The sequence below is a fragment of the Colobus angolensis genome, unplaced genomic scaffold, assembly GCF_000951035.1.
Source record: "Colobus angolensis palliatus isolate OR3802 unplaced genomic scaffold, Cang.pa_1.0 Scaffold74, whole genome shotgun sequence".
In the NCBI taxonomy this organism is placed as follows: domain Eukaryota; kingdom Metazoa; phylum Chordata; class Mammalia; order Primates; family Cercopithecidae; genus Colobus; species Colobus angolensis.
This window is the reverse complement of record NW_012121154.1, coordinates 4,947,709-4,975,526: the sequence shown is the minus strand read 5'-3', so window position 1 is coordinate 4,975,526 and position 27,818 is coordinate 4,947,709. Positions and strand designations below refer to the sequence as shown.

Here is a 27,818-nt window from a genome sequence, read left to right as displayed (position 1 = left end):
GCAGAGGTACAAGGAGGAGCTGGTACCATTCCTTCTGAAACTATTCCAATCAATAGAAAAAGAGGGAATCCTCCTTAACTCATTTTATGAGGCCAATATCATCCTGATACCAAAGTCTGGCAGAGACACAGCAAAAAAAGAGAATTTTAGACCAATATCCCTGATGAATATTGATGCAAAAATCCTCAATAAAATACTGGCGAACTGAATCCAGCAGCACATCAAAAAGCTTATCCACCATGATGCGTTATATTTAAAGTGGACTTTCATACAGACATCAAGTCTGAATATTCTGGTATACTAGGATACTGGGATCAATATTATGGATTAAAAAGTAATGTTTAGGCCAGGCGCGGTGGCTCACACCTGTAACTCCAGCGCTTTGGGAGGCCAAGGCGGGCAGATCACAAGGTCAGGAGTATGAGATCAGCCTGGCCAACATGGTGAAACCCTGTCTCTACTAATAATACAAAAATTAGCTGGGTGTGGAGGCATGTGCCTGTAGTCACAGCTGCTTGGGAGGTTGAGGCAGGAGAATCGCTTAAACCTGGGAGGCAAAGTTTGCAGTGAGCCGAGATTGCGCCACTGAATTCCAGTCTGGATGACAGAGTGAGACCCCGTATCAAAAAAAAAAAAAAGAAGAAGAACATTTAAGCATTACTTTAAACATTACTTTTTAATATACAGTATTAGATTACTCTGTTACCACTAGTTCAGCATTGGAATTTAAGCATCCTGTGCTGCTCTGCTAATTAAAGATGGTCACCAGGTCTGACTCGCACAGAGGAAAAGCCTTGTGATTTTTTTTTTTTTTCATTTACTTTTATTTTGAATCAGGATCTTACTCTCTTCCCCAGCCTGGAGTACAGTGGCACAATCATGGCTCATTACACCCTTGAGCTGTCAACGTCCTACCTAAGCCTCCAGAGCTGCTGGGACTACAGGTGCATTCCATCATACCCAGCTAGGTTTTTAAATTTCTATTGCTTAGAGCCAGTGTCTTGCTGTCTTGACCAGGCTGGTCTCAAACTCCTGGCCTCAAGTAATCCTCCTGCCTCAGCCTCCTGAGTTGCTGAGATTACAGGTGTGAGCCACCACACCCAGCTTGAAAAGCTTCATTTTTGGTAAATCTCTTGGATCAATGAGAAATGAAGACTCAACAGAATTGCAGGTGATGATGCCCAATTGAAGAATGAATAAAAAGAGGTGTGGAACTTTCATCCAGTCAGAGTTGTTCTAAGTTAGAAGGCCAGGTTGAATATTAATTGATGAATCTAGTACCATGACAATAAGAACATAACTGAGCCTTCTGATTTCATTGATTTAAGTTGCTATTTTCTCCTAGGACTTAGAGAAGTATTTGGTAGATGAACAGATTTAGAAAGAATATGAGTTGGATGACACTGAATATGCACTAAGAACTTACACATAATATTTGTACTTTTGTTTTACTGAATCATAACAAATAAAAATTTGAAATTATGTATTTAATGAATAGAAATATTGTTCTTGCAAAAAACATAAGCTTAGCTAAAATATTTGATGAAGAACAAATTTTATGAATTCAGATGATTTCGCCAGTTCTTCGGGTAATAAAAAACGTTGTAACTCCTTAGATTTACTCTGGAAAAACTATAGCATTGATTCTTTTTTTTTTTTTTTTTTTTTTTTGAGGCGGAGTCTCGCTCTGTCGCCCGGACTGGAGTGCAGTGGCCGGATCTCAGCTCACTGCAAGCTCCGTCTCCCGGGTTTACGCCATTCTCCTGCCTCAGTCTCCTGAGTAGCTGGGACGACAGGCGCCCGCCACCTCGCCCGGCTAGTTTTTGTATTTTTAGTAGAGACGGGGTTTCACCGTGTTAGCCAGGATGGTCTCGATCTCCTGACCTCGTGATCCGCCCGTCTCGGCCTCCCAAAGTGCTGGGATTACAGGCTTGAGCCACCGCGCCCGGCCTGCATTGATTCTTTAGAAGCAATTTATTTAACATACTCAGAAAAGAAAGTTTTAAAATTAACATGAAAAGTAAATTTATAACATCAGCGGTGAAAAGAAATTTGAAGAAATCTCGTTTTTGAAGATTAGATTCACTGTAAAGTTTTCATGTATTTTTCTACTAATAATTATGATGTATAAGAGAGAAGAAAGAAACAGTCTGAGATATGTAGATTTTGGGGAAAAGTGAAACCACGAAGCAGCTAAAATTGTGCAGTAACAAAAAGAAAGTTAAAAAACACTGTAGGGAATATTAAAACAAATAACATATAAATTTTCCAAATGACAGTCAAAGAAAAATTGGAACTAAATTAAGTTAAAAGGCGATACTGATCCCTGCAATAACTTGTTTATTAAATTTAAAAGACAAAAATGACATTCTTCAAATAAGATATATTAAAGTTGCTGATGAGGACTATAATGATAGCATTCAAAAGATTTGAAATACAGAACCTGAGGACATCCTTGAAATAAAACTGATGTAATTTTAGTTTGCATGATGAATAAATTTAGTTTGCATGAATGCCCATGAATTGCCTATCACAGGACCTAGCAGGGAGTAAGGAGAGCCATTAACAATACAATACAGTTGAGTATGATGGAAAAGATTTGGGGGCTAATTTAAATTCCATATGTAGTATGAAGTTTTCAAATATCCAGCATCAGAAAAGGATGTAATACAGTGCTACAAAAGTATACCCGTATTTATACATTATGTCTAAATGTGTCACGTATATTTTGGGAAGAGAGTGATATTTATCTTCTGCTCAAGGATTGTAAAAGGCACTATGCGATTTTTTACAGAGTCTGAAAGTTCAACATAGCACTCCCCATGGAAACCATGTAGTACCATGCACTATATTATAAAAGGAAATGTTTTAAATGAAGCCATTCTACTTCCAAAAAATTAAAAGAATCTTTTTATATTATGATACACAAATATACTTTTCAAAATATTGCCAGGGCAAATGAGGTTTAAAGCCACCACCACCATCTTGAAAGGTACAAAGATCAATGACATTCTCTTGATATCTGAGGCAAAGACTGGCTAAAGTCATACAACCAAGATCTAATTTAAGAGATCAGATGGTAGGACTCCAGGATCCCACCATAAATGCCATTAATCCAGGACGACTAGGAACCCATGTTTAAACCATCTTTGCAAAAGGAGCATGTGCTCAAGTGTGTAAAGCATTAAAAATATATCAGGACAGGCTTGAAAAATTTTGGAAAGCAGCCCCAAAAACATAAGGCAGAATTCTTAGAAGACACTGAATATTCTACCTTTTTACCGGTTTTATAGTTTCTCCCCGCAGTGATTCCTGAGATGGCTACATTCCATACAGAGATGCACACATTCATTTTAAGATATTCATGGTAAACATCACTGGGAATAGTGGATAAGAACAGCAGAAACTTAGGACTCAAAGTTTAACAAGCTTATACATCACACACGCTATATTTTGCCTCCAGCAGGAACACTGTAACCTCACAACTGTCAATGATAAAACTAGTTGTATGAAATATAAGCCTAATTCCTCAAAATTAAATACGGACAAAATAATGGATAGATGTAATAAATTCAAATTTCCAATCAAAACCGTCTCCAAAATTTTACCCCTAAGTCTCAATTTACAACAGCTCCTTCACAGGCCCTCTTCTTCCTCACAGGTACCCGCTGCCCAGACAGCACAGCACAGCGACACACTGTTCCAGCTCTGGATCATACAGACTGCACTGCGTTCACTTCCCTACTCTGACAAATACAAAATGTGTGGCACTGGACAAGTAGCTTATGCTCATTAAATTTTACTTGTTTTACCTGAAAAATAAAATAATATATGTACCACAAAGGGTTCTCGTGAATTGTAAATGATACATAAAGGTATAGTAATGGCCAGTATATATTATACATGCTTATTCTATACCAGGTAGTAAATATACTAGGTTGTATGCTTTAAATGCTACCACTCAGTATAGAATAAGCATATGTATATAAGTATATATCATACAATCAGTATATATTTAAGTATATATAATATCTGCTAGCTATTATTACCCAATCCAAACATATCACATCAAAAATATTTAAACCATTTATTTTAGAAGCAAAAAGAACCAAAGCAATTATGGATACAAAGCAATTAATATTCTACCTTTATGCCATCCTATTCAAGGATTCAATATTGGCCAACATCAAAAATTGAAATAAAGATTGCAAACTATAAGATAATTTTTCAAATGTTAGAAAAGAAACCTATGAGGCAGAAGAATAGGGTCTAGAGGCAGGGAACCTAAGGCCAATTCATGCTGACTTTTTAGAACTAAATCAAAAGGTAAACCCAACTTTCCATGCCCAAGTAACAAAAGGAAAAGAGACTACTTCCTTTGCAAAACCCGCAACCGCCTTCCCACTGCATGGCAGAGGAAAAATGCAAAGTACCTCTGATTGGTCCCCTCCCACAACCAATCAGACTGGTCACAGTCTTTATTTGCATAGGGGTGTAACTTTGTAATTTCACCTCGGCATCTAACTGGTGCCCTCCAGCAGCCAATCAGGCTGATTGCAGGCCAAATCTTCCTGTGTAACTTCACTTCAGCGTCTGATTGGTCACTTTCTGCAGCCAATCAGAATGGTTGCGGGCCACTACTTCATACAAAGAATGTAAACCAAGTAAGCAACAGAAACCTCTAGAGGGTATTTAAACTCCAGAAAATTCTATAACTGGAGCTCTTGATCCACTTGCTCAAGCCTGCTCCTACTCTGTGGAGTATACTTTTGTTTCAATAAATCTGTGTTTTTCTTTCATTGCTTTCTGCATTTTATCCAATTCTTTGTTCAAAACTCCAAGGACCTGAACACCCTCCACTGGTAACACTTAGACTCTGATTCTTTCTTCAATAATTAGATTTCATCACTGTTTGATACCGAAGAGTGTAAAACAAAGGGTACATACTATAAGACAGTTTTTTAAAATGCTAGAAAAGAAACCCAGATTTTTCCTTTTTCTTTAATAATTAGATTTCATTGCTGTTTGATGCATATCCCTACTAGCTTACTCTAGAACCGGGTTTATTTATTGCTATAAAGTAAAATATAATCATTAAAGACTGGGCATTGAAAAAGACATTTAGATAGCAGATTATGTTGGAATTAATGTTAATGTAGACAAGACTCTGCTAAGAGGAAAATAAATAGCAACATAAATATGCAAGGGAATTCAGCAGACTAGCCAAATGTCCCAGACAGGACAAATTTTGAACATGATCAATAAAATAAAATGTAGCAAATAAATCAACTCAATTTAATGACATGGGAATTCTAGGTTGAACTTACTTCATTTGAATTTTAGTCAGATAGATCTTGGAATTAGGTTAATAAGGCTTTGTAATGATCTCCTTTCTTTTTTGCTTACTCTGGGAATTAAGAAAATAGCACAGTTTGCGGGCACAACTCAAGTCTTCTGAGGAATTTGCTTCACTAATCTTCAGGGAATTTAATGGCTTATTGGGTCAGATGTCTTTTGAAACCTAGACTAGGAATCCAAGTAAATTTCAAAACTAATGAGAACTTGAATTTGGGTTTTCATAGATAATTGTTACATTGCTAGCTTTTTTTTCTCAGCTTATTTTAAAATCTAATTTTTCTTTAAAATCTGAATAAACAGAGCCAGAAATGATGGCAAGTGCCCACAGTGCCAGCTACTCAGGAGGCCGAGTTGGGAGGATACCTTGAGGCAGGAGTTTGAGGCCAGTCTGAACAACATAGTGAGACCCTGTCTCTAAAATTAAAAAATAAAATTGAATATATAAAACCTACAATGATATCAAAACAGTCTTTCCCATTTGTGTTTGCATTTTTAATATGTGCTTTGAGCATTCAACTTTGATTTGTATTTTGTGCATGCATTATATTAAGGTTTTCATACAAATGCAAAGATTAAATTCATGACAACAAAATGAAAAATATCTCAGTATAATGCCCTTTCATTATTAACACATTCAGATACACAAATATGCTCCATTTGATGCTAATATCACTTCCACTTAATCTTAAATAGTAATGATATTAATAATTATTTTTCAGAATTACATTAACATTTCTAGACTTTTCTCTACGATCCAGGAGATGGTCTGTATGTTTCATATGTGTTAATTTCATCTTTATAATAACTCTGAGGTTGGTATTACTATCACCTCCATTTTATAGACCAAATAAGCAAAAAGCAGAGAGATTATGTGATCTTGCCAATATCACCCAGATAGGAAACGGCAGAGCTAAGATTTGAATCTAGCTAGCGCTCCAGTATATAATCTCAACTATCACACTCTATTGTCTCTACTGTATAACAAGGTATACAGCAATTGTACATGTATGTCTTGTTATTTAGAAGAAACAAAAATAGTTTCATGTAGAAGTATTTAGAAATAAAATGTCTCTATCTTAAAAGACTTAAGCAAGTCATAGATGACATGATTCATTATACTATTTCTCTCTTCTATATATTTAAAGTCTTTTTCCTAATAAAAATAATCTTACATTTAAACATTATGCTCATTTGAATGATGTAGGCTCTTTGGAAATAAAACTCAACTTTTTAATTAATATTATATGTAGAATAAGAAAGTGAAATCTGTCAAATTTCCTCAAAGAACTAATGTCTGCACTGTTTTTGAATAAACACATAAATTGACCAGCTGGTCTTAAAGCTTGAAACTTGTATTTATCTTCTCTGAATTCCTTTCTCAGGAAACCAACCATCAGGACTCCCAAGGAACTGAAACTCACCAAATCACCACATCCAGACAATGAGACACCAGACCCCCTCCTAATTCCTGTTTTTCCTGCATATAGCTACATTTCTCTCATGCTATATAAACTCCCAATTTTAGTCAGTTGAGCAGACAGATTTGAGACTTATCTCCCATCTCCTCAGTTGCAACACCCAAATAAAGCTTTCTTCCCTGGCAATATTCTTTGTCTCAGTGACTGGCTTTCTGTGCATCAAGCAACGGGACATAAGCCAGAGTTCATGTTTCACAGATATTCATGCTAAATTAGCTTATCATATCTGCCCATACTTGGAACCAAAAATCTTGACACTTACATCACTTGTTGTAATTACAGACAAATATTCTAACTCCACCACTTATTCTCCAACTTCAATTTATTTTGGACATGGGAGAAACTACATTGTCTGTTTTAACTCTCCTCTTAGTCTTGATGGCTGTCCCCAGGGACAAAGGAGAGAAGATGAGGAAACAGTGTCCACTGCCACTCTCATCTGCATCCAGTCCCATTAGATGAAATTAAGGAAGCAAATGTCTATCTTACACATTAATCGAAATATCATCCATAGTAAAAGCTGGCTTTACTATTTCCTATCCTAATTTTGCTTCCACTAACCTTGAAGCAAAATTAACATTTTCATTTCCACCATGCTTACAATACAGTACGTCTTTAAAAGGTGAACAATCTTAACAAACACTATGAAAATAGTATGAATACACAAATTTAACAAGCATTATCTCAGCAACTACTGTATACTAACAAAGAAACTAAATATTATTTCTACCTCAAATTGCTAAAAAACTTAGTAGAGAAGACCAGATCCTGTACACACATTCTATCGTATAAGGTATTGTACCATTAAAGCCAGAAATGCATTACAAGTTGCTTAGAATGTTCATAGGAAGGACTACCATTTGCTAACTAGCAAAAAAAAAAAAAAAAAAAAAAACAAGGAAGGCTTAAAGAGAGAGTTATTATTTAAATTGGGTTTTTAAGTAAAGCATTTGATTGGAAGAATTGTATGGCATCATGATCAGGTAACTAGCATGATTAATCATGTTAACATTATCTAGCATAAGTTAACTGGACACAGGAAAGATTGTCTTAAATGTCCAATAAGGCCATATGTGCCTTATATCCTTCCATGAGAATCACGGCTCATCCAATAATTTATCCCAGTTATACCTGCATAGTTTTTTTTGTTTGTTTGTTTTTTGAGGTTTTTTGTTTGTTTTTGAGACAGGGTCCCACTGTCACCCTGGCTGGAGTGCAGTGGCACAATATCAGCTCACTGCAGCCCCAACCTCCCGGGCTCAAGCAATCCTCCCACCTCAGTCTCCCAAGCAGCTAGCACTACAGGTGCACCCCATCATGTCTGGCTAATTTTAGTATTTTTTTGTACAGACGGGGTTTTGCCATATTGCCCAGGCTGGTCTTAAACTCCTGAGATCATGGGTTCTGCCCGCCTCAGCCTCCTGAAGGGCTGGGATTACAGGTGTGCACCACCACACCTGGCCTCTACCTGTGTTTCTAAGTTTCAAGAGGAAAATCTATTTAGAGCCATAATTTTTATATTATATAATCGTAAGGAGACATTAATTCTATACTTAATTTCAGCCACTGCTTTAGCTAAATCTGGCTGTCAGTATTTATTTTATAGCCACAAGGTGAATATAAATAGCATTGATCTAAGTAGAGGAACGTAGATAACTATAAAATGCCCTTCTGGAATTGTCTTATACCAGAGTCCTTGAAGAGCTTAAACTTCCCCACAAGCTGACTAATTCAGATGCAGCTAATAGAAAGCTTTCACTCTAAAGGAAGCATTGATAAACTTTAAATACTTGCTTTACCTCTGAGGCCATGCATCATAATTATAATGAACAAAATTAATAGATTACACTCGAATGTATCCTTCTTTCTATATAAACATGAACCTGGTGCTACACCAGCCTAATAAACTCGAAAGAACAGTAGAAATCAGGAAATTCCAAATTTCGTCCTGATGCCAACATGTACTAATCTCATGACCTTCTCTGTATGATTTACTTCTATTATGAAGGCTGCTACTACTTCATCTCTAACTACTCATATCCCATACTCCCCTCCCCTGCCCCCACATTCCCCTAAATGCTGGTGTTCTGAGGAGTCTATCTTGTACTGTCTTAAGGTATTTTTTTTTTTAATGTTGTGTAGATGTGTGAAGCAGGCTGAAAGAAAGACACTAACGAGTAGTGGTATTACAGCAGGCTGGAGAATATGTTATATCCAAAGGTATTCAAATTCATTTTGTTTTTAACTTTGTATAAGCATGCCAAAATTTATCTGTAGATGAATCTGGCCTTGCTATATATGTAATTTCACACTTGCTCAGGAAATTTCAGCCACTTGTTTTCAAATTCCCCTCATAAGCTAAACATAAAACTCTATTCTAGGCCACTCTCCTAAGCAACCAAACTAAATACTTAGCAGCCTACTAGAAATCTCCTCTTGAATATCCTTGAGCAAGTTTTTGGTATAAATGTTCTTGACTTTTAAAAATCTTTGTCTGAATCACTGCAGGCCTTCCAAACCTACAATTATATACAGATTTCTTGGCAGACCTGAATGTTTTCTTCCATTGAATCTTTGATGATTGTATCTGATACATGTGCTTTGACCTGATCTCTGGGAAGACAGGACTTATGAATACACCTATGAATTCTGACCTTCATATTTATTAACTTTGTTCCCACATTTTTTTTTTTTTTTTACTTTTCTGGCACTCGAAGAGTACTTCTCAAACTTATTCTGAGGATTATTGATAAATAATTCACATTGTCAAATTTGTTAGTTTCTCCAATGAGAATTTCGTTTCAGTGGTTTTCGTTTTGATGGTTTTAGTCTACTTTTTATAGATCATTGACTGGCTCTTTGGGGACAGTAAGCATATATTAAATGTTGTTTGTCTTTCTGCCTGACACATCTGAAGTAATACTATCTTAGAGAAAATTTTCCTCTGTGTCTTTAATATTTACTTTCCTGTTACTGAACCGCTCATGGATTTCTCCATTGACTAGATTTTATTTTATTAGTCTTAAATGAAGAAAGGCCTATCTAGTCTCAAGACTGGGAAGTAGTCTGATGGTACAGATTTTTTTCCCCCAGTATGTGCTGTCATATTTGTAACTGCGGAAGTGACAATGATATAAAACATGTGGTCCCGTCACTGGTCAACAGTAGGGCAACCATTTTCTTCAAAGTATGTGTTTCATTGTCAATCCTCTAGATTATAGACCTACATAGGTCTGGGCTAAGGTTGGGGACAGCAGGGAAAAGGTCTCTCTAAAAATGAAAGAATGAAAAAAAATAGAAAGTATAAGGAAAAAAAATGGGGAAGTAAGTCTGGAATATGATTATGACGTGTTCTTAAACTATACTTAAGAACATTCCTTTTACAGTTGTGTGAAATGAAGCTTTAATATTAACTTAGATTTATTGGGAAAGAAAGTTTGGGTGATTACAGTGTGTACGCGATATTGTAAGAGTCATGTCAGCTGCTATAAGTGTGTAACAGCTGCTCTCTGGGAACCTACATTCTTAAGAAGGGACCTCAAGATAATAATTCACAAAGATTGCCTTCAAGAAGGAAAAACTTTCATTTCACTGCCAAACATTGTATGTTCCACTTAGGAAAGTTTCTGGTAAAGTTTTTGCAGAGTATTAAAAACCAAAAAGAGAGTCAGTAATAAGTCATAAAGATCTTCCAGTAATAAATGGAAAAAGATATATGAATATAATGTTTATAAATGTATATAATAATGTATCATAATTAAATGTATATTTAAAATTTATAATCATAAAATGAGATAATTTCAATAGTTCTTAACAACATATTTGAGACCAATGTCTAAACTTAGATGACTGTATTAGAGCAGTGAAAGGAAATGACTGATGTGACTACTAGGAAATACTGGAAGTGATCACTAATCTACTAGTCTTAGGAGTTGGAAAACAAATCATCTCCAGCGGAACTGGTGAAAAAGTTAAAAATAACAACCAGAGCATCAGCATTTATCATCTTTTAGTTATACCCAGGAGGTATAACATTTAAAACAGAAACTTTATTTAGCACTTTGTTTTTGTGGGAGCGTGGGGGAGACGGAGTCTCGCTCTGTTACCCAGGCTGGAGCGCAGTGGCCTGACTGCAAGCTCCGCCTCCTGGGTTCACACTGTTCTCCTGCCTCAGCCTCCCGAGTAGCCAAAAATTTTTTTTTTAATTTTTTTTTAGTAGAGACAGGGTTTCAGCGTGTTAGCCAGGATGGTCTCAATCTCCTGACCTCATGATCTGCCCACCTCAGCCTCCCAAAAGTGCTGGGATTACAGGTGTGAGCCACCGCGCCCGGCCAGCTCTTTTAAGTTAAATTTGTTCCAGGGTTATAATGTTATTTTGTATTTTGTATTTCTATATACATATTATATATGTATATTTTTATACATTATGCATATATGCATATTATACATATATTTTTATATAAGTATACATATTACATGTTTATGTATATATTTTATATTTTGAATTTCTATATAGTGAACTGCAACCTAACTTAGTATGTTAACAAACTGCAACCATACTTTTAAAGTATATTCTTGTAACTAATAGCTGAGCTTCAGCTAATCATAGCAGCTGAGTTTCAGCTAATCACAGGCTGCCCAGTGATCAGATTATATCCACAGAGGGCAAATGCTACATCATGCCCAAGTAAGGTAAATGTCCAGCTATAACCAATCAAGCTGTTTCTGTACATCACTTCCTTTGTCTGTCTATAAATACTGCCTGGGTGGGGCTCTCTCCTAGTTTTGAGTACTGCCTGATTCACGAATCATTCTTTATACAAGTAAACTCGGGTAAATTTAATTTCTCCATAATTTCTTTCAACAGCCCTCAGATATTAATCCCCATTGAAACGTACTGAGGACTAATGTATTAATAATGTTATCTCAGCAGTTAGTATGCCAATTAGCCCCATTGTTTTATTAGATAGTCGATGTAGATGTATGAGATTGTAAAATTACATTTTATACTCTCAAATGACACATTTTTAATGAGGAATATGACATTGTAGAATTTGAATAAAAATACATAGCTAAACTAGCATGTAGAAGAGTGAAAGCCAAGAACAGTGATAGTAGCCAAATTCAAACAAAAACAATGTGATGACATTACGATTTGTGAACACCTAGTATATAAAATACCAAGCAATGCATATATAAAGTTGTAAATAAAAGATCCAATTAAATCTGCCCCCTATTGCAAAACTTTTGGTGAGGGTGAGTAAATTTCATCATCCGTAGGAGTTTAACTTCATGAGATAGGTAACAATCTTTTTTAAAAAAATGTAAACACTGAAAATCGTTAACTAGAATATCAAAGTGTAACATGTACTTACAGTTCTTAACTTTCACTGTAAGATAGTAAATATTTCTATTGCAGAAAACAATTTGATCATTAGTTATCAAAATACATTAGGAGTTATTAGAAAAATCTCAGTACAGAACTTAATTTTATATTCATTTTACTATAAAAGAATTATCTCCCACAAAGGGTTTGATTATATTTAAAAGACAACAGTCACTCAGATGAATGACTGGAGTGTTTGCACTAACTTTAACATGTCAAGAAGAACAAATTCAAGATATGTGCAGAAACTGCTAATTAATGACCTTCTTCTCAACTACTATCCTCTCCCTTCTCTCTTTAGTAATATAACTCTACGTGTTAGTTAGGTATATACACATGGGTCAAGGGTTGGGGGGAAAAAGTACTCCATATCCTCTTGCAACAATTCAAGGCTGGTCACTGAGTTGTTGACAATGGGCACGGATAGAAGTGATGTATGCAAACTCTGAGATATGCCCCTAAAAGCAAAGGGTGTGGCTCCCATCATCACTTGCCTCTCTCTTCTAATCTAGAACACCAAAAGAATCATGGATATTGGAACATCGATCTTGAGCACAACATGGAAGAGCTACAATGTGGAAAGCAGAGAATGGGGGAGAAGAACCTTGAAGCCTGGAAAGACAGGGAGTTGCCATATTAGCCAATGTATCCAGAATGTTCCTAGAGAGGAATCAACTTCTGTCTAATTTTGGCCATTTTTACTTTAGTTATCTCTCAAACAGACTAACTGATATACTAATAAATACAACATAATTCATTTTGATTCAACGTTTAAGATCTTATAAGAGCATTAGCATTATATTCTAAAGCACTTTGAGCTTGTCCAATGAAAAATTTTTGGTATACAATAAATTATCATATAGTTATTTACAAATTCTGAGAAAAATTCACATGAAATATTCCAAATACAGAAAACTGAATTATGCCACAAGGATTAACTTTGTATTTCACATTCAGGTTGATTTGACATGATAATTTATTGGTATTTTTATTTTATAAAGCCTCTACAAGTAAAATTATATTTCCTCATGTAATTCCTTCCATGCTTTCTCTTAACAAATTACATTCTTGCTTTACTTGAGCAATGACAGCCATAAATATGGCCAAATGCAATAAATATTTACATAGTGCTTACATATATCAGCCATATTCAGATTTGTATGTGTAAAATAATATTTTACCCATTATTAAGAAATGCACATTAATGTACAGATTTCACAGATATGTAAACAACCTCACTTTGGCTCAGAAACTTTTACAAGTCAATGAGCCTGAAAAAACGTAGGCTTCCCATGTTGGGGGCAAAATCTGAATACTGGAAGACAAGTAATCAAAACTGTGAAAAACTATTTCAATGTGTTAAATTATCTTTTAATATAATGCTGAGCAGCCTATGAGGAAATAATGTCTCTGTACATTAATGGTAGTAGAACTTGGTCTGCTCCTTTTTGTAAGTGACATTACACTATGTATCAAAATTCATTAAAATGTCAAAAATTCCCTGGGAATCTATCCTAAAAAGAAGTTTAAAACGTTGAAGAAAAATGTTGATGTGTAAAGATGTATTGATATTCATGTGAATACTCACAAAGGAAAATTAACCTCCAAGATAGAAGTGGGGTTAATTGAATCTTGTTATATCAACTCAAAAGAATGATCCAACTATTTCACAAGATAAAAAGTGATTATGCCACTTAATAACTTGTGTACTTAAAGAATCATGCAGGGCCGGGTGCGGTGGCTCATGCCTGCAATCCCAGCACTTTGGGAGGCTGAGGCGGGCAGATCACGACGTCAGGAGATCGAGACCATCCTGGCTAACACGGTGAAACCCCGTCTCTACTAAAAATACAAAAAATTAGCCGGGTGTGGTGGCGGGTACCTGTAGTCCCAGCCACCTGGGAGACTGAGGCAGGAGAATGGGGTGAACCTGGGAGGCGGAGCCTGCAGTGAGCCGAGATCGTGCCACTGTACTCCAGGCTGGGCGACAGAGTGAGACTCCGTCTCAAAAAACAAACAAAAAACAAAACAACAGCAAAAATAAAAACCAAAAAAAGAATCATGCAAATAAACAAACATATATGTTCATGAAAGATGTACCAAAAAAACAACATGCTTATAGTAGGGTAAGAGTAATGAATGTCATTTTCTTCCCTCCTTTTGACTATTAAATTCTATAATGTGGTCATATTCTTTATCCATTTAAGTATATTCTTTATATATAAGTATATATTTTCATTAGAATCTAAGAATATCCAGAACTGAAATGAACTTTATGGATCACCTATTCATCTATATCATGTCTTAGATGAGAGAGTAACAGTTCAAATTTTGATAGCCCTAGGGTGACTATAATTTTAGGGCTGGATTAGGGCATGAATTATTCTGATTCCTATTGTAGTTCACTTTGCACAAAACAACACTTTTTGCGAATTATTCTGATAATGTTATTGTTTGTATATAAAGAAACTTGAGTTTTCTCCAAATGCTGACCATCACTTTTTTAAGTTTTAAATTTAAATGTGGACATTTTATTATTTATGTGGCTTTGATTTAATTTGCTAAATTTCACCTCATGGCAGAAAAGAGAGACAGAATCCTTTTCATAAGCATAAATATATAACCCACAGTAGTATTAGATACTATTTTTTTTAGATGAGAAAATGGAAAAAACAGGGCAAGTTTAATAAGTTCACTTACACATTTTTTTCTCTCTCAAGAGAGTTTGATTTAAATATTTGAATGAACATCAGTGAAAGCCAACTATGTAACAATATTAGAACTCAAGTATTACGAACAGTAACACGTGCACTTTTCCACTTGTAGTGGACATATATGCTCACATGGGCAACTTTGAAGCATTGATTGAAACTGGAGTGATAGTTACTAAAAAGTGATAATGACATTTTACATATAATTGTTAAAATCTTGAACAAAGGAAAATGACCAATTTCAATGTAAAATAAAAATTATTTTCTAAATAATGAGTGAACCTAAATAAAACCGTTTGACATATTAAATGTAACTTAATTAGTCTTGAACAAAGGAAAATGACCAATTTCAATGTAAAATAAAAATTATTTTCTAAATAATGAGTGAACCTAAATAAAACTGTTTGACATATAAATGTAACTTAATTAGTTTAGAGAAAAAATACGTATTTGAAGTATTGGTTTCAGTATCTTTATGCAATCCTTAATTGGAGGATTGCATGTCAATGTCATTCACTTTATTATAAGTCTTTGTCATTGCTTTACAAATTAAATATTAAATAAATGTTGCAATTTATGTACCAGGAAGGTTGACGAAGATTTTGCATATATTTTTAAATAAGTTTAAAAATATCAAGTGCTAGTTATAACGGTGAAACTAAACATCTCTTCAAAAATGGTATTTATTTTGACATCAATAAACCATTAAAACATTTTGTTTTAGTTGACAGTTTATACTTAATAAGCCTCCTACATTGTTAAAATAATATATACAATCATGATAAGAGGAAAGGTGTCACTGGAATACCACCTATGTCTAGAGGAAAAAAAATACTTTTCAAAACACCCTTAGCTCTTCAACTATAAATTGGAGAAAATAAAACCTTCTTCATTCACAGTATTGTTGTAGGAACTAAGTAAAGTAAGTTGTGTAAAGTGGTTAGTAGTATGGTTTGAGATGGTGGTGGTATAATTTGTTACAATTTGGGAAACTGTGACATTATCAAGCCATTACATGTTTTCTCATTTTTTGAAGACCAGATAGACTTGTTTTATATATTTTTTCATTTTCTTCTTTTAAATAGCTGGAAGAAAATACCATATAATAGTATATAAATACAATTATTTGGATTCAGATGAGAAATGTGTGAAACATATGCAATACTTTTATTATATTTGTTTGCTATGTTTACTGAAATACCCCAAGCTCTTAAAATAACTAAAATATAGGATGACCTTAACAAATATTTTGTCATAAAAAATAAGTATACATAGGCAATTTTTAAGAGTCAAACACAAGAATTTTAAAAAGTTAAGTGTAACTTTTATTAGATAACTTTGAAAACGTTTTCACCATAACTAAGTAACAAAATGTGTCCTCAATGTCTATCCAAATGTTGCAATATTAGAAGTAACTGATTAGCACTAAAATAATCCATGTTTTCAAGTTATTTAAATATGCATATTAGAGTCATTTATTTAAAAAGTCATATGGAGCAACTACTTTGTTTCAGACTGTACAAGCAGGGCAGGTTGTTGCACAGCTTCTGGGGTGTCATTCATATTGCAGTTGAAGTAAATGGTTATCCCCGGTGTGCAAAGTTCAAGTCAAAGCAGATAGGCGTGGTGACCCTGGTGACCGGAGCCAGGATACAGAGATAGATGGAATTTCATAACTATTTTCAGTATTGCTAATGGAGTCCAGAGTATCACAGTTGGTACAGTCGACTGTGGTCTGGAAACAGTGCAGTGAGGGTTCAGATCCAGAGACACACATGGAATTTTTACTTAGGAAGATGCCAAGAGTAAGTTGTTAAAAATCACAAAAGTTCTTCATTATCTTGTATCTAACCAGTATTTTGCTCATGCAATCTAACATTGTCTTAAAAACTAAGCCTGCTACCTCAATTTATTCAATAAGACCAATCATTTTACTATAATTAATTTTCTTGGAATTTAATGTAAAATATTTAATACTTACATCGAGATCATCCTTTGCATTGTAGTAGACAACTTCATTGCTCTACAAAAAAAAGAGAATGCTTTATTGATTTTAATAAAACCAATACTGTATCAAACATTGAATACATTTTGTGCATATTTCAAATAAACTCATTGTAATCTTTCTTTCACAATATATTCCACAATGATCCATAAAGATTAGCCATTAGTTTTCTAAGAACATATTAAAACAGTTTATCAATGATGTTACATCTTGCATTGGGAAAAAGATCCCAGTGTATGTCTGAGACCTATTTGTCAAGAAAAAATAAGTGAAAAATTTGTAAGTAAAATAAATTATACACGAACACATATATACACCAATATATTAATACACAATGAACAGGATAATTTAAGAAGCATGTAAGATACATGTCTTAATACTTTGTTGAAGCCATGATTTTTATATACATATACACACATAGAGTGTCGAAATGATTCTTGTGGAAAAGTGCATCTATAAAATATTGGCAGAAATCTACTCATGAGAATCAGATAAGAAATGTTGAGCACCTGGGAATTCAGATAGTAAAAAATATCACATCATCTCACACTAACACTCTCATATTCTAGCAAAGTGGTGAATTAGCATTGGTTTTCTAGCAAGAGTAAATATATATGGATGACTCTGCTAGCCATCAGTGTTCCTGAAAAATACAATAAATATAAATTAGGGCTATAAACTATGTCACAAAGGAAAAATGGAAATGGATTAATAAAATGACTGTCAGGAATTTAAAACTCCTATTCTGTGTGTCTCTGAGGCTAGTTCTATGCAGTGTAAAAATAATCCGCTTATACTGATTTCTCTGTCTTATTCCAAATTGATTGAAGATATAGTTCATCTTCCATATGTCTTCAAGCAGTAAACTCACTATGATGTGAACACATATTTTCTCTGCCTCTTAAACATCCAAAAACATAGATGCTGTAAAATTTTATTAAAAGCATATAATACACAATTTTTAAAAAAGAAATTACTTGGGAAAAGTTCACTAAATTAGTGCTTCTCAAAGTGTATTCCCTTTCCCCCTCCCCCGCAAAAATCACTACTTCTTCAAGATATTAGTGGATGTTATGCGGGCAAAAGCATTCCATGATCATATGACTTTAGAAAATAATAAAGTTAAAATTGTCTCTTTCCAGCAGAACTTCACAGAGACAATGTATTACTGTACATTATACATCTCCAAGAGGAAAATATATTGTGTTTTCTCAGTTTATTTATCACAGAAATCTGCCTGTTCTTGTTTGAGAAACATACCACAAGATTGAAACTCTAAAAATGTAGAGGTCTCTATGAAGACCAAACAAACCAAAAATGATATAAATATCAAAACATATGATTCATAAGAGACTGAAATCGATGAGTTTGAATTTCATTTAGAATAACTAAAAGTTTTACATTATTTAATTGATTTCCAAAAGAATTATTTAGGAGCTACAAATTTTAACATGCGTAAAAATTCTAATTCCTGAAACATTTCTTATGGCATTAGTTTCGTAACAGTTAAAATAAAAAGCAGAGCTCATCACATGTACAAAGCAAGACAATCTTCTGAATCCACCTGAGACCCAAACCTAATTCGTAGTGTATTGATCCTGCTTGTACCTCTGCAGTTTATACTTAGGAGACAATTTTCAATTTAAAATGTGGATTCTACGAAAAGTTAAAGCACTGAATAAGTTCATCTTCATTTTAGACTTTATTTTCTGCTATATGCTTGTTTATATTAACAGAATGGGAACATGAAGAAAACAAGGTGAGGCTGCATTGAATTTCAAGCAGTTCAACATCGTCATTTTCAACAGATGCTCACTAATATCTATATGCACACACCGTTGTGCCAAGAAAGGCAAAAAATAAGTTAAACCTATCAACTCCTACTCTTCTGGTAAAATAATGGATACAGATCAGCTGTATAAAACAACCTATGTATGTAGGATTATACTTGGTCCATGGTACTAGAATTAATGGTTAGTAAAGGAAGTATTTCCTAGTAATAAAATATAAATAATCATTATTGATTAAGGCTAAGATTAAGAGTATTTCACCTAGTGTCAGAAGGGTTACAAGTATGATGTTTTAAGTGTCAGTATTGATATAAACTCAGTATTGATATAAACTATTTTGATTCCGTTAAGAGCTATGCATGAAACTAAAATTAAGTAAAATTAAGAATTAAAAATATCTAAATTTATTTGAGAATTTCCAAATGTTTTTTTTCTCTTTTTTTTTTTTTTGTGTACGACATTCTACAAAACTTGTTACTTATGTTTCAGAAACTATATTATGAGGATCCATGGTATAATGATGAGCACTCTCAACTCTGAAACTCTATGTTGCTTTTAAAGCTGTAATTGTAAAGGTGCATTTCAAAGTTTACTTAAATATCATGAATTTGTACAAGACTTTCTGAATTCTGAACTGCATATAATTCCAAATGCTGAGTTTTTAAGTAAACTGAAGAAACCAATATATATTATTCATAAAATTATATTGCATGTCAAACATCCATATTCAACCATACTCATCCATACGCCTTTCTTATAACTAAGTATTTGACATTTCCTTTTTTATTTTTATTTTTTCTTTTGAGATGGAGTCTCACTCTATCACCCAGGCTGGAGTGCAATGGCACGATCTCGGCTCACTGCAAATTCTGCCTCCCAGGTTCAAGCAATTCTCCTGCCTCAGCCTCCCAAATAGCTGGGATTGCAGGCATTTGCCAACACACCTGGCTATTATTATTATTATTATTATTATTATTATTAGAGATCGTGTTTCATCATATTGATCAGGCTGGTCTTGAATCCCTCACCTCAAGTGATCGGCGCGCCTCAGCTACCCAAAGTGTTGGGATTACAGGCGTGAGCCACCGTGCCCGGACTCGACATTTCCATTTTAAAAGAGTTCTTTCTCAATATGTCATTTATTTACATGATCAAAATATCAATGGAAAAAAAACAAAACTGACTTTTTACAGAAAACAACAAAATGAGAAAGCACTTACTCAAATATGCGAGCTTAGACAGGTTGTCACATTTTAAGAAGAGAACATAGACCTTAGTGGAATATGCAACCAATTATGTCCAATACCTTAAAACTCAATTTCTTCTTCACCCAAAAATGGGATATTGCTTTTGGCTTAGGAGCATTTTTATAAACCTCATATGATAAATATGCTTTTCTTTCTCAAACTCCAAAGTTTCATTCATAGCATATACAGTTCATTATTCCCTTATTTCATGAAACAGAAAAGCTCACTTGATCAATTTTAAAAAGAAGACATTTATACAGGGCATCATGAGGTGAAGAAACTAACTCTGCATCTCCTCTGTCAACCAAATTCACCTTTTCAGAATATGACATTAAAATAAATGCCAAACATTCAAAGAGCACTTAATTTATATCACCACATAAAAATAATTTCCATGTCTCAGCTCATCATATTTTCTTATTTAAAAAAAAAAAAATGCAATTGGCAGGGTGTGGTGGCTCACGCCTGTAGTCCCAGCACTTTGGGAGGCTGAGGCAGGCAGATCACAAGGTCAGGAGATTGAGACCATCCTGGTTTAACACGATGAAACCCTGTCTCTACTAAAAAATACAAAAAACTGGCTAGGCGTGGTGGCGGGCGCCTATGGTCCTGGCTACTTAGGAGGCTGAGGCAGGAGAACGGCGTGAGCCCGGAAGGTGGAGCTTGCAGTGAGCCAAGATAGCTTCACTGCACTCCAGCACAGGTGACAGAATCAGACTCTCCAAAAAAAAAAAAATTGCAATTATTCGTTTGTGATTTTTGTTTGGAAGATTTCAGAATTATTTGGCTCAGAAACAATTTCAACTATAATTTTGAGAAAAATCACATTTTAGAGAAGCAGTCATTCTCTTTCATATCAATTCATTTATAGCTATCTTTTTGCCATTTAGAAATGTATTAAGATATGTGCAGCTATGTTAACTAAATCAGTCTTTCACTAGGAATTTTTCAAATCACTGAGTCACCAAAATATATTCAGAACCAATCTTAACAGGATTGGGATAAAGGACAATTCTTAGGAATAAAAGACGATTCACATTGAATCAACCAAATTCTGTTCTGATGCTTTTACAGACATGAGTTTTACTTAAAATGAATTCTGTGTTAATAGAAAATTAGGGGAGGAAATTAAAAAAAAAAAAGTTAAATGCCTTAAGTGGATAAAATTAAAGGAGAAGAGGAAAAAGTCTCAGCTGAATTCTTTCTCCCTTAATCCAGTCTCCTGTTCCTATCCCACTTAGACTTTGTACAGGGAGATTTTCGGGCTTCCACATCAATCGAGGGAGCCACATCCCACTCATTGAACAATTGCTTTGGCAGCCTTCTCCGTGCTAAGTACTGGAAAAACAAAGATGAATCAAATCTACACCCTGACCACAGGGAGCAAGTGTTCACCCTCCAACTCGTCTGTGGCAAAGAGCTGACCTCCTGTATATGAAAAATATCTCATTATGGTTGGATGACATGACTACATAAACTAAAACTTTCTCAGTTTTCAAAATAGTTGAGAATTAAGAATTTAAGATAGTCAAGACTTTGCCCCTCTGTTGATCAGTTTGAGCATGTGTGTGTTTCTTTCTTAATCATTTCCCTGTCTTATTACTAAAAATTCCCTCGGTCCCTTCTCCAGGAAGTACGGTTATACCAGTATCATTTAATACTTTAATTAAAACTATGGTATATAAACTAATTACCATAGGCACAAATGATAGAGTAATCTTGTTTCTCTATTATCCTTCAGCCTAAATGTCTTTATGCAAATTATTAAACAACATCATGTTGGAAAGGTATTTCACACTCAAACACACAGGTTTTCAGTGGATTTCAAGGCATTATGTGCAGTATGATAGAATAAAGTCAGCAACAGCCTCAAACTAGATTCAGGGATTAAGCCTTTGGAGAGCTATTTTTCATAATTTAAGCACCACCAGATGACAAGAACAAATTGTTTTGTTTCTGATTTTTAACCACAGAGTTTAGTTATTTATTATCTCCTTGAAACAAATTTGCCCAAATGGTCCATGCTAATATAATACTGCTGCTTACTGAAATTTAAAACATCCCCTAGCAAGTTGAGAGATAAATTACTTTAGTACCACATTGTCTATTGGGAGTCAAAATTAAATCTGAGCAAAATAGACCTTTCCATCTTAAAAATGTATATTGTCATTGACAGCTCCTTGCATGCCACTTGCCCACAAATGTGGGCCTCTGATGAATAGTTTATGTTAAAAATCTGACGCAGACATGCAAAGCTTCCCCATGGAACTCAAGATGTTGCCAGGAAAAAGGCTTAAATATTGCAACTGAAAATTAAGATTTTATAATCAACAATTAAAATATATGACACATTCAAAATTCAAATAGAGACTAACTTCCTGTCCAATCTACTAATTCTCTTTTCTTGGCTATACTCAGCTCTGCACATCACTCACAGCCTAACACATTTTGGGCAACTGTCCTGTCTGCTAAAGTCACTTTTACAAAATATTGCAATCTTATTGTCATTTTTATCACTCCTGAGTTCCAGATATGAAGTCAAATTGGTTAAACATTGTAGAGACACTTCATTAAAAATAAGTTATGTTAATGATTCATGCCGGCCAACATCTACACTGTTTAGCTAAAATCATTTATAACTCAAATTTTCTGGAAATACATTTGTAGCAATTTGACTTACTAACCACTGCTATTTTGTCCATATCAACTGTTGTACATAGGATGAGTTCAATCAACAGCACTGTAACACTGTGTGAATAAAAGAACTTAGGAACATGTATGTATGTGTGGCTGTGTGTGTGTGTCAGTGGCAAGGAGGGACATGAATGTGAGTGAATCACTTTCAAGACAGTGGTCCAGGAAAAAAGTATTTTTTTCCTGTCATTATATTTGTTTGAAGTTTGGAAAACATGAACATATTGAGAAAGCACGTAATTTAGAAGATGAAAAGAAAAAATAAAAATGGGCACAGGTCCATCTAGAGACCAGTGTTACCATATAACTGAACTGAAGATGTGATAAAGCTGCATTCATATTACGTGACAAGAGACAATAAGATAATTGATTTAAAGTGTTAAGTACAGTGCATGGCATACAACATATGCCCCATAACTGTTAACTACTTTATATATATGAAAAATATCAGGAATATACATCCACAGAATTTATCTATTAACTTTAGTTAATACCTACTTATACATGAAGTAATGTAAATTATAATTTTATTTTCTTAGATCAGTTAGGATGCAATGTGTCTATTTAAAGTATTATCTTCAAAGATTCCACATAGCAGAGTGGAGAAGAAATAAAATTACTAGTTGTTATTATGCTTTTTAATCCGATACACCAAATGAGATGATTTAGAACAAAGCCTAATGCAAATGGTAATTAATTGGAGTGGAAAGGGCCTATATGCATCCTGTCCACCAAATGTGTTGCTGTGCTCCAGACGTGTGTGATTCCGTACTCTTCTGTCTCTACATGTACACCTCCACATATCAATCATCATTCATTACCGCCTACAGAAACTTTCAGCTTGTATTAACCTAAAAGTTTGCTTGTCCATCCCAATATTCAAACTGCCCAATCTTGCTGGAGAAAATTACATACCAGTAAATCAGGAGTTTTTATGTTTTAAAAACTGTAACAAACATGTAGGGTTGCTTGGTAAAACATTTTTCTATTCAGAAATCCTACAGCTTTTCAGAAACTGTTTATTCACCCAGTCAATCATGTGATTCTGTCTGGCTAGTAAATCACATCACCCTACTTCTCTGAAGACAGAAATTAACAAGTACCTAAATATATTCAATAACTGTATTCTTTGGGTGTAATAGGTCTAGGCATAGTTATAGTTGTAAAAGTTGAGCCGGTTACAGCCTGAATCCTTGAGGCTTCCTTCATCTCTTGGCTTCATGGTTACAGGACAAATCATTTAATTTTCTTAAGCTAGTAAGAATCTGGCTTCTAACACAATCGATAGTACTGATACTAATAACATACTTTCTAAAATATTTTATTCGAATCTGATTTTCTATTACTAATAGTATTATTTGCTTAAAGTTTAATTTTTATTTGTTGCTTTATGAGAATTTCAGTGTTCTAGAACTAACTCCTAAATCTGTGTCCTGGATGCTAGCCCCTGCTGATTCATTAAGAATTCCATTTCTTCTTCATCCCCTTTTTCTTCCTTGTGTATCCATCTTTTATTTAATCCCATTAAGGTAATTTGCAAAATGCAACTAAGAGAATTTGTGGAATAAAAACTAAGATGTGTTCTGGCATGAAATATTTTTCACCTAAAATTTAAAATTCTAGCAGAAGGTTAAGAAAATATATCAAAGAAGCCAAGTTCAAAGTTTCCTTAGCTCCTATATAAATACAAACCATTTTAACATTTTTCTAACATTTTTCTAATGAACTAAAGGTCAAAAATCAACTACTGCCAACTTAATATTTTGTAAGTCGTATATCAGTAATCATTACCATTTTTTAAATGATGGATCATTTTTTACATCAACTCTTCACTAGCCTTTAAAATTAGTTGCATAATAAAAAATCAAAATAAGTCTACATTTTGATTGTATGCTTGAATATCAGAGTTTTATTTAAAAAGGTTAAAGTAAAATGATTTTGCTAGTGTGATTCAATAATGTATGGATTATATTGAAACATAATCTGTTCCTTCTTTGAATTTTCAGCATTCTTTCATAAGAATAAATAAGCATTGAGCTTTGTACACATGCTCAGCCTGATTTATGTTAGAAACCTAAACACATGTTTTTTGAGACCCTGATTACTAAAGGTAACCCAGTGAGTTAAATATTCTCAATGTCAATTTTATGTATTGAAAAGCTAAGACTAGCAACAGTTAAACTGGTCTTCTTATCCCCAATCAAATACTTATACCTCCTGTGTACTACTATTATGAATGCACCCAAGACCTACATCTTAGAGACAGTGAATTACATATGTGTGTATATATATGTATATGTACATATGTATATATAAAGTACATATATAAATTTTATATATACACACATACACACATTCTGTATATATATTATACACACACAATTATATATACACATACTTATATATACCTATATGTACTAGGTATATATATACACACATATATATACCTATATGTATTAGGTAAACTATTTAGAGTTTACCTAATAGTTAATTTAGGTAACTATTTAGAGTTTACCTAATAGTTAATTTAGGTAACTATTTAGAGTTTACCTAATAGTTAATCTTTGAGACACATTCATTCATTTTATCCATTCTTTTACCTTTGTCTTACAATCTACATTAAAATATAAATTTAAAATTATTAATTTATTTAGCTTACTGGAAGAACAACAAAACTAGAAAATAATTTTGGCCTTTTGTAAGCTTGCTTCTGTTACTTTTACCACATATCACTTTACATTTCTTCATCAGGTATTTTCCATTGCTTAATTGTAATATTTTAGTCTGCTCATTCTTTTAAGTTGCCATTATGGTGCCTGTAAATTAAAGTATCACTTCATAAGTTGTCCAGCACATTAACCAATCTACAAGCCAAAGACATCTAAGAGAAGTAGTCACAGTGAAACATAGTAGATCCATGTGTCCTTACTATGTTTAATAACCTAACTGCAAAGATACTCATGTACTACAGCCCAGAGCTGTACTATCATACTGGTGACACAAATGGAAGTATCTCCCTAGTGGAAAGAAACAGTCATGACCTTCAGTAAAAGGAACTGCTCATTGCTTCTACGTAAGTATATATATAATTTTTAAAGGTAAGAAGATTAAGCTACTACAATTTGAGTAGAGACAATGTTCTATTGTGCATATACTCAATGTTAGCAGTGTCTGGAATGCTGTATGAAGTGCTACTGAAAGGATTGATAAATGAGTAAATGAATACGATAGGCCTATGAGCAACTATTAGAAATTTGGCCAGGTGCTGTGACTCAGGCCTGTAATCCCAGCACTCTGGGAGGCCAAGGCGGGGCAGGATCACCTGAGGTCAGGAGTTCGAGACCAGCCTGGCCATCATGGTGAAATCCTGTCTCTACTAACACTACAAAAATTAGTTGGGTGTGGTGGCACACATCTGTAATCCCAGCTATTTGGGAGTCTGAGGCAGGAGAATCACTTGATCCCAGGGGCAGAGGTTGTAGTGAGCCAAGATAGCGCCACTGCACTCTAGCCTGGGTGACAGCAAGACTCCCACCTCTAAATAAATAGATAGATAGATAGATAGATAGATAGATAGATAGATAGATAGATAGATAGATAGAAAAAAGAAGCTATTAGAAATTCTAATAAAATAACACACACACACCCCCCTGCACACATACATATAATGCATCACAGTCAAAAAAAAGTATACAGTTTTACAAAAGCTCAAATAAGTTAAAAGGTAGGCTACTTTCACTCTCATAGGAAATTAAGGAGAAATTCCAAATAGACTGATTTCAGAGTTCGTTGGCTCTTGAACTTCAAAGGAGATCAATTCCTATTAAACATTAAGAGCTATATCAATTTATTTTTTCATCTGATAAACTTTAATAGAAGTCTGCCTGTAAGCTATTTTGGTGCTCCAAACGATATCAATAAATATATGATTTAAACTCTATGAGAAGAGCAAAGGTAGAATATGAGAAGGTAAATACATTATTTTCCTCAGGCACCAAATCTCCCGGGAACCTCATTCCAGAACTGAACAAACACATTCATAATGCTGTAGAACTTGCTTTAATCTCTTTTAATCTGTAACTCCAATGAAGCTTCAGATATAATCATCTAAAGCATTAAAATTTAATCCTCCAAAATCTTTCATTTCTTATGTTTCTTCCTACTGATTCAGACACCCCACAGATCTTCTTGACTCACAATCAAGGTCAACAGCACTTGATCATAATATATGATGTCTTAGCAAGACAGTTGTTAATCTGTCCAATGGTAATATTAGCCCTTCCTTTCCAGATTAATGACCATCAACTCTAGATTAGTATCCTACTAAAACAAAATATGAGGATTAACATTACAGTCAATGAATAACTTAGTTTAAAATAATCTGTTCAGAATCAGAGCCTCGAAGAACATTTGGTTGGTAATCACTACATCAATTTCATTCATCTTTCATCGGGCTTATAGGGATATGTAGGATAGGAAAGAAAGGGTAGTACAGGGACATATATTATGTGTCACTTATGAAATAAACAGTCACATATATACAGTACTCCTTGCTCATCTCCAGGAGAAACTTCCAAGACGTTCCCGTAAAGGCCTGACACTGCAGATATAGATAATATTCCTCTGCTACACAAACTTACAAGGTTTAATTTATACATTAGGCACAGTAAGAGATTAACAACAATAATCAAATAGAATAATTATAACTTTATGCTGGCATCACTATTCTGTGAAAGTGGTAACAGCTAAAACAAATGTATCACTGTTCAGCTTGGATACTGCATTATGTTCCTATAAGGCAATAGACTTAAAAGCAAGGCTTATTAAAGTAGAAAGGAGATTTATAAGTTTCAAAACTAGATGATTTTACATGTAAGACAAAACTAAGAAGTCTAAATGATGAGGCACAGTCAGAAAAAAAAAAAGTCAGGATATGAAACAAGGCATGTTCCTCCCTATTAGAAAAAGGAATATTGAGAATTTCCAGAGTTGAGTTGAAAGAGCAAAAGAAAAGCTGAAGGAGAGAGCTAAAAGTGACATATATATGGACTGGCTCCCATTATAGGTAGAAAAGTGGGAGAGGGAAGGAGGTGTGTTTGGGAGAAATTTGCCACATTTTCTATTGGGAGTCTGGAATAAAGACTTTCTA

The 27,818-nt window shown here is 34.2% G+C and overlaps 1 protein-coding gene across 3 annotated transcripts in view; it reads right to left on the bottom strand.

The window, feature by feature from the left end:
* The window catches only part of CACNA2D1 (calcium channel, voltage-dependent, alpha 2/delta subunit 1), a 440,506-nt gene that overhangs the window by 188,434 nt on the left and 224,254 nt on the right, over positions 1-27,818 (bottom strand). For all 3 annotated transcript variants that reach the window (XM_011927691.1, XM_011927692.1, XM_011927693.1), the window contains exon 4: positions 16,915-16,956. In XM_011927691.1, coding sequence (XP_011783081.1) covers positions 16,915-16,956 — 42 coding nt within the window. The remainder of the gene's footprint in view (positions 1-16,914; positions 16,957-27,818) is intronic.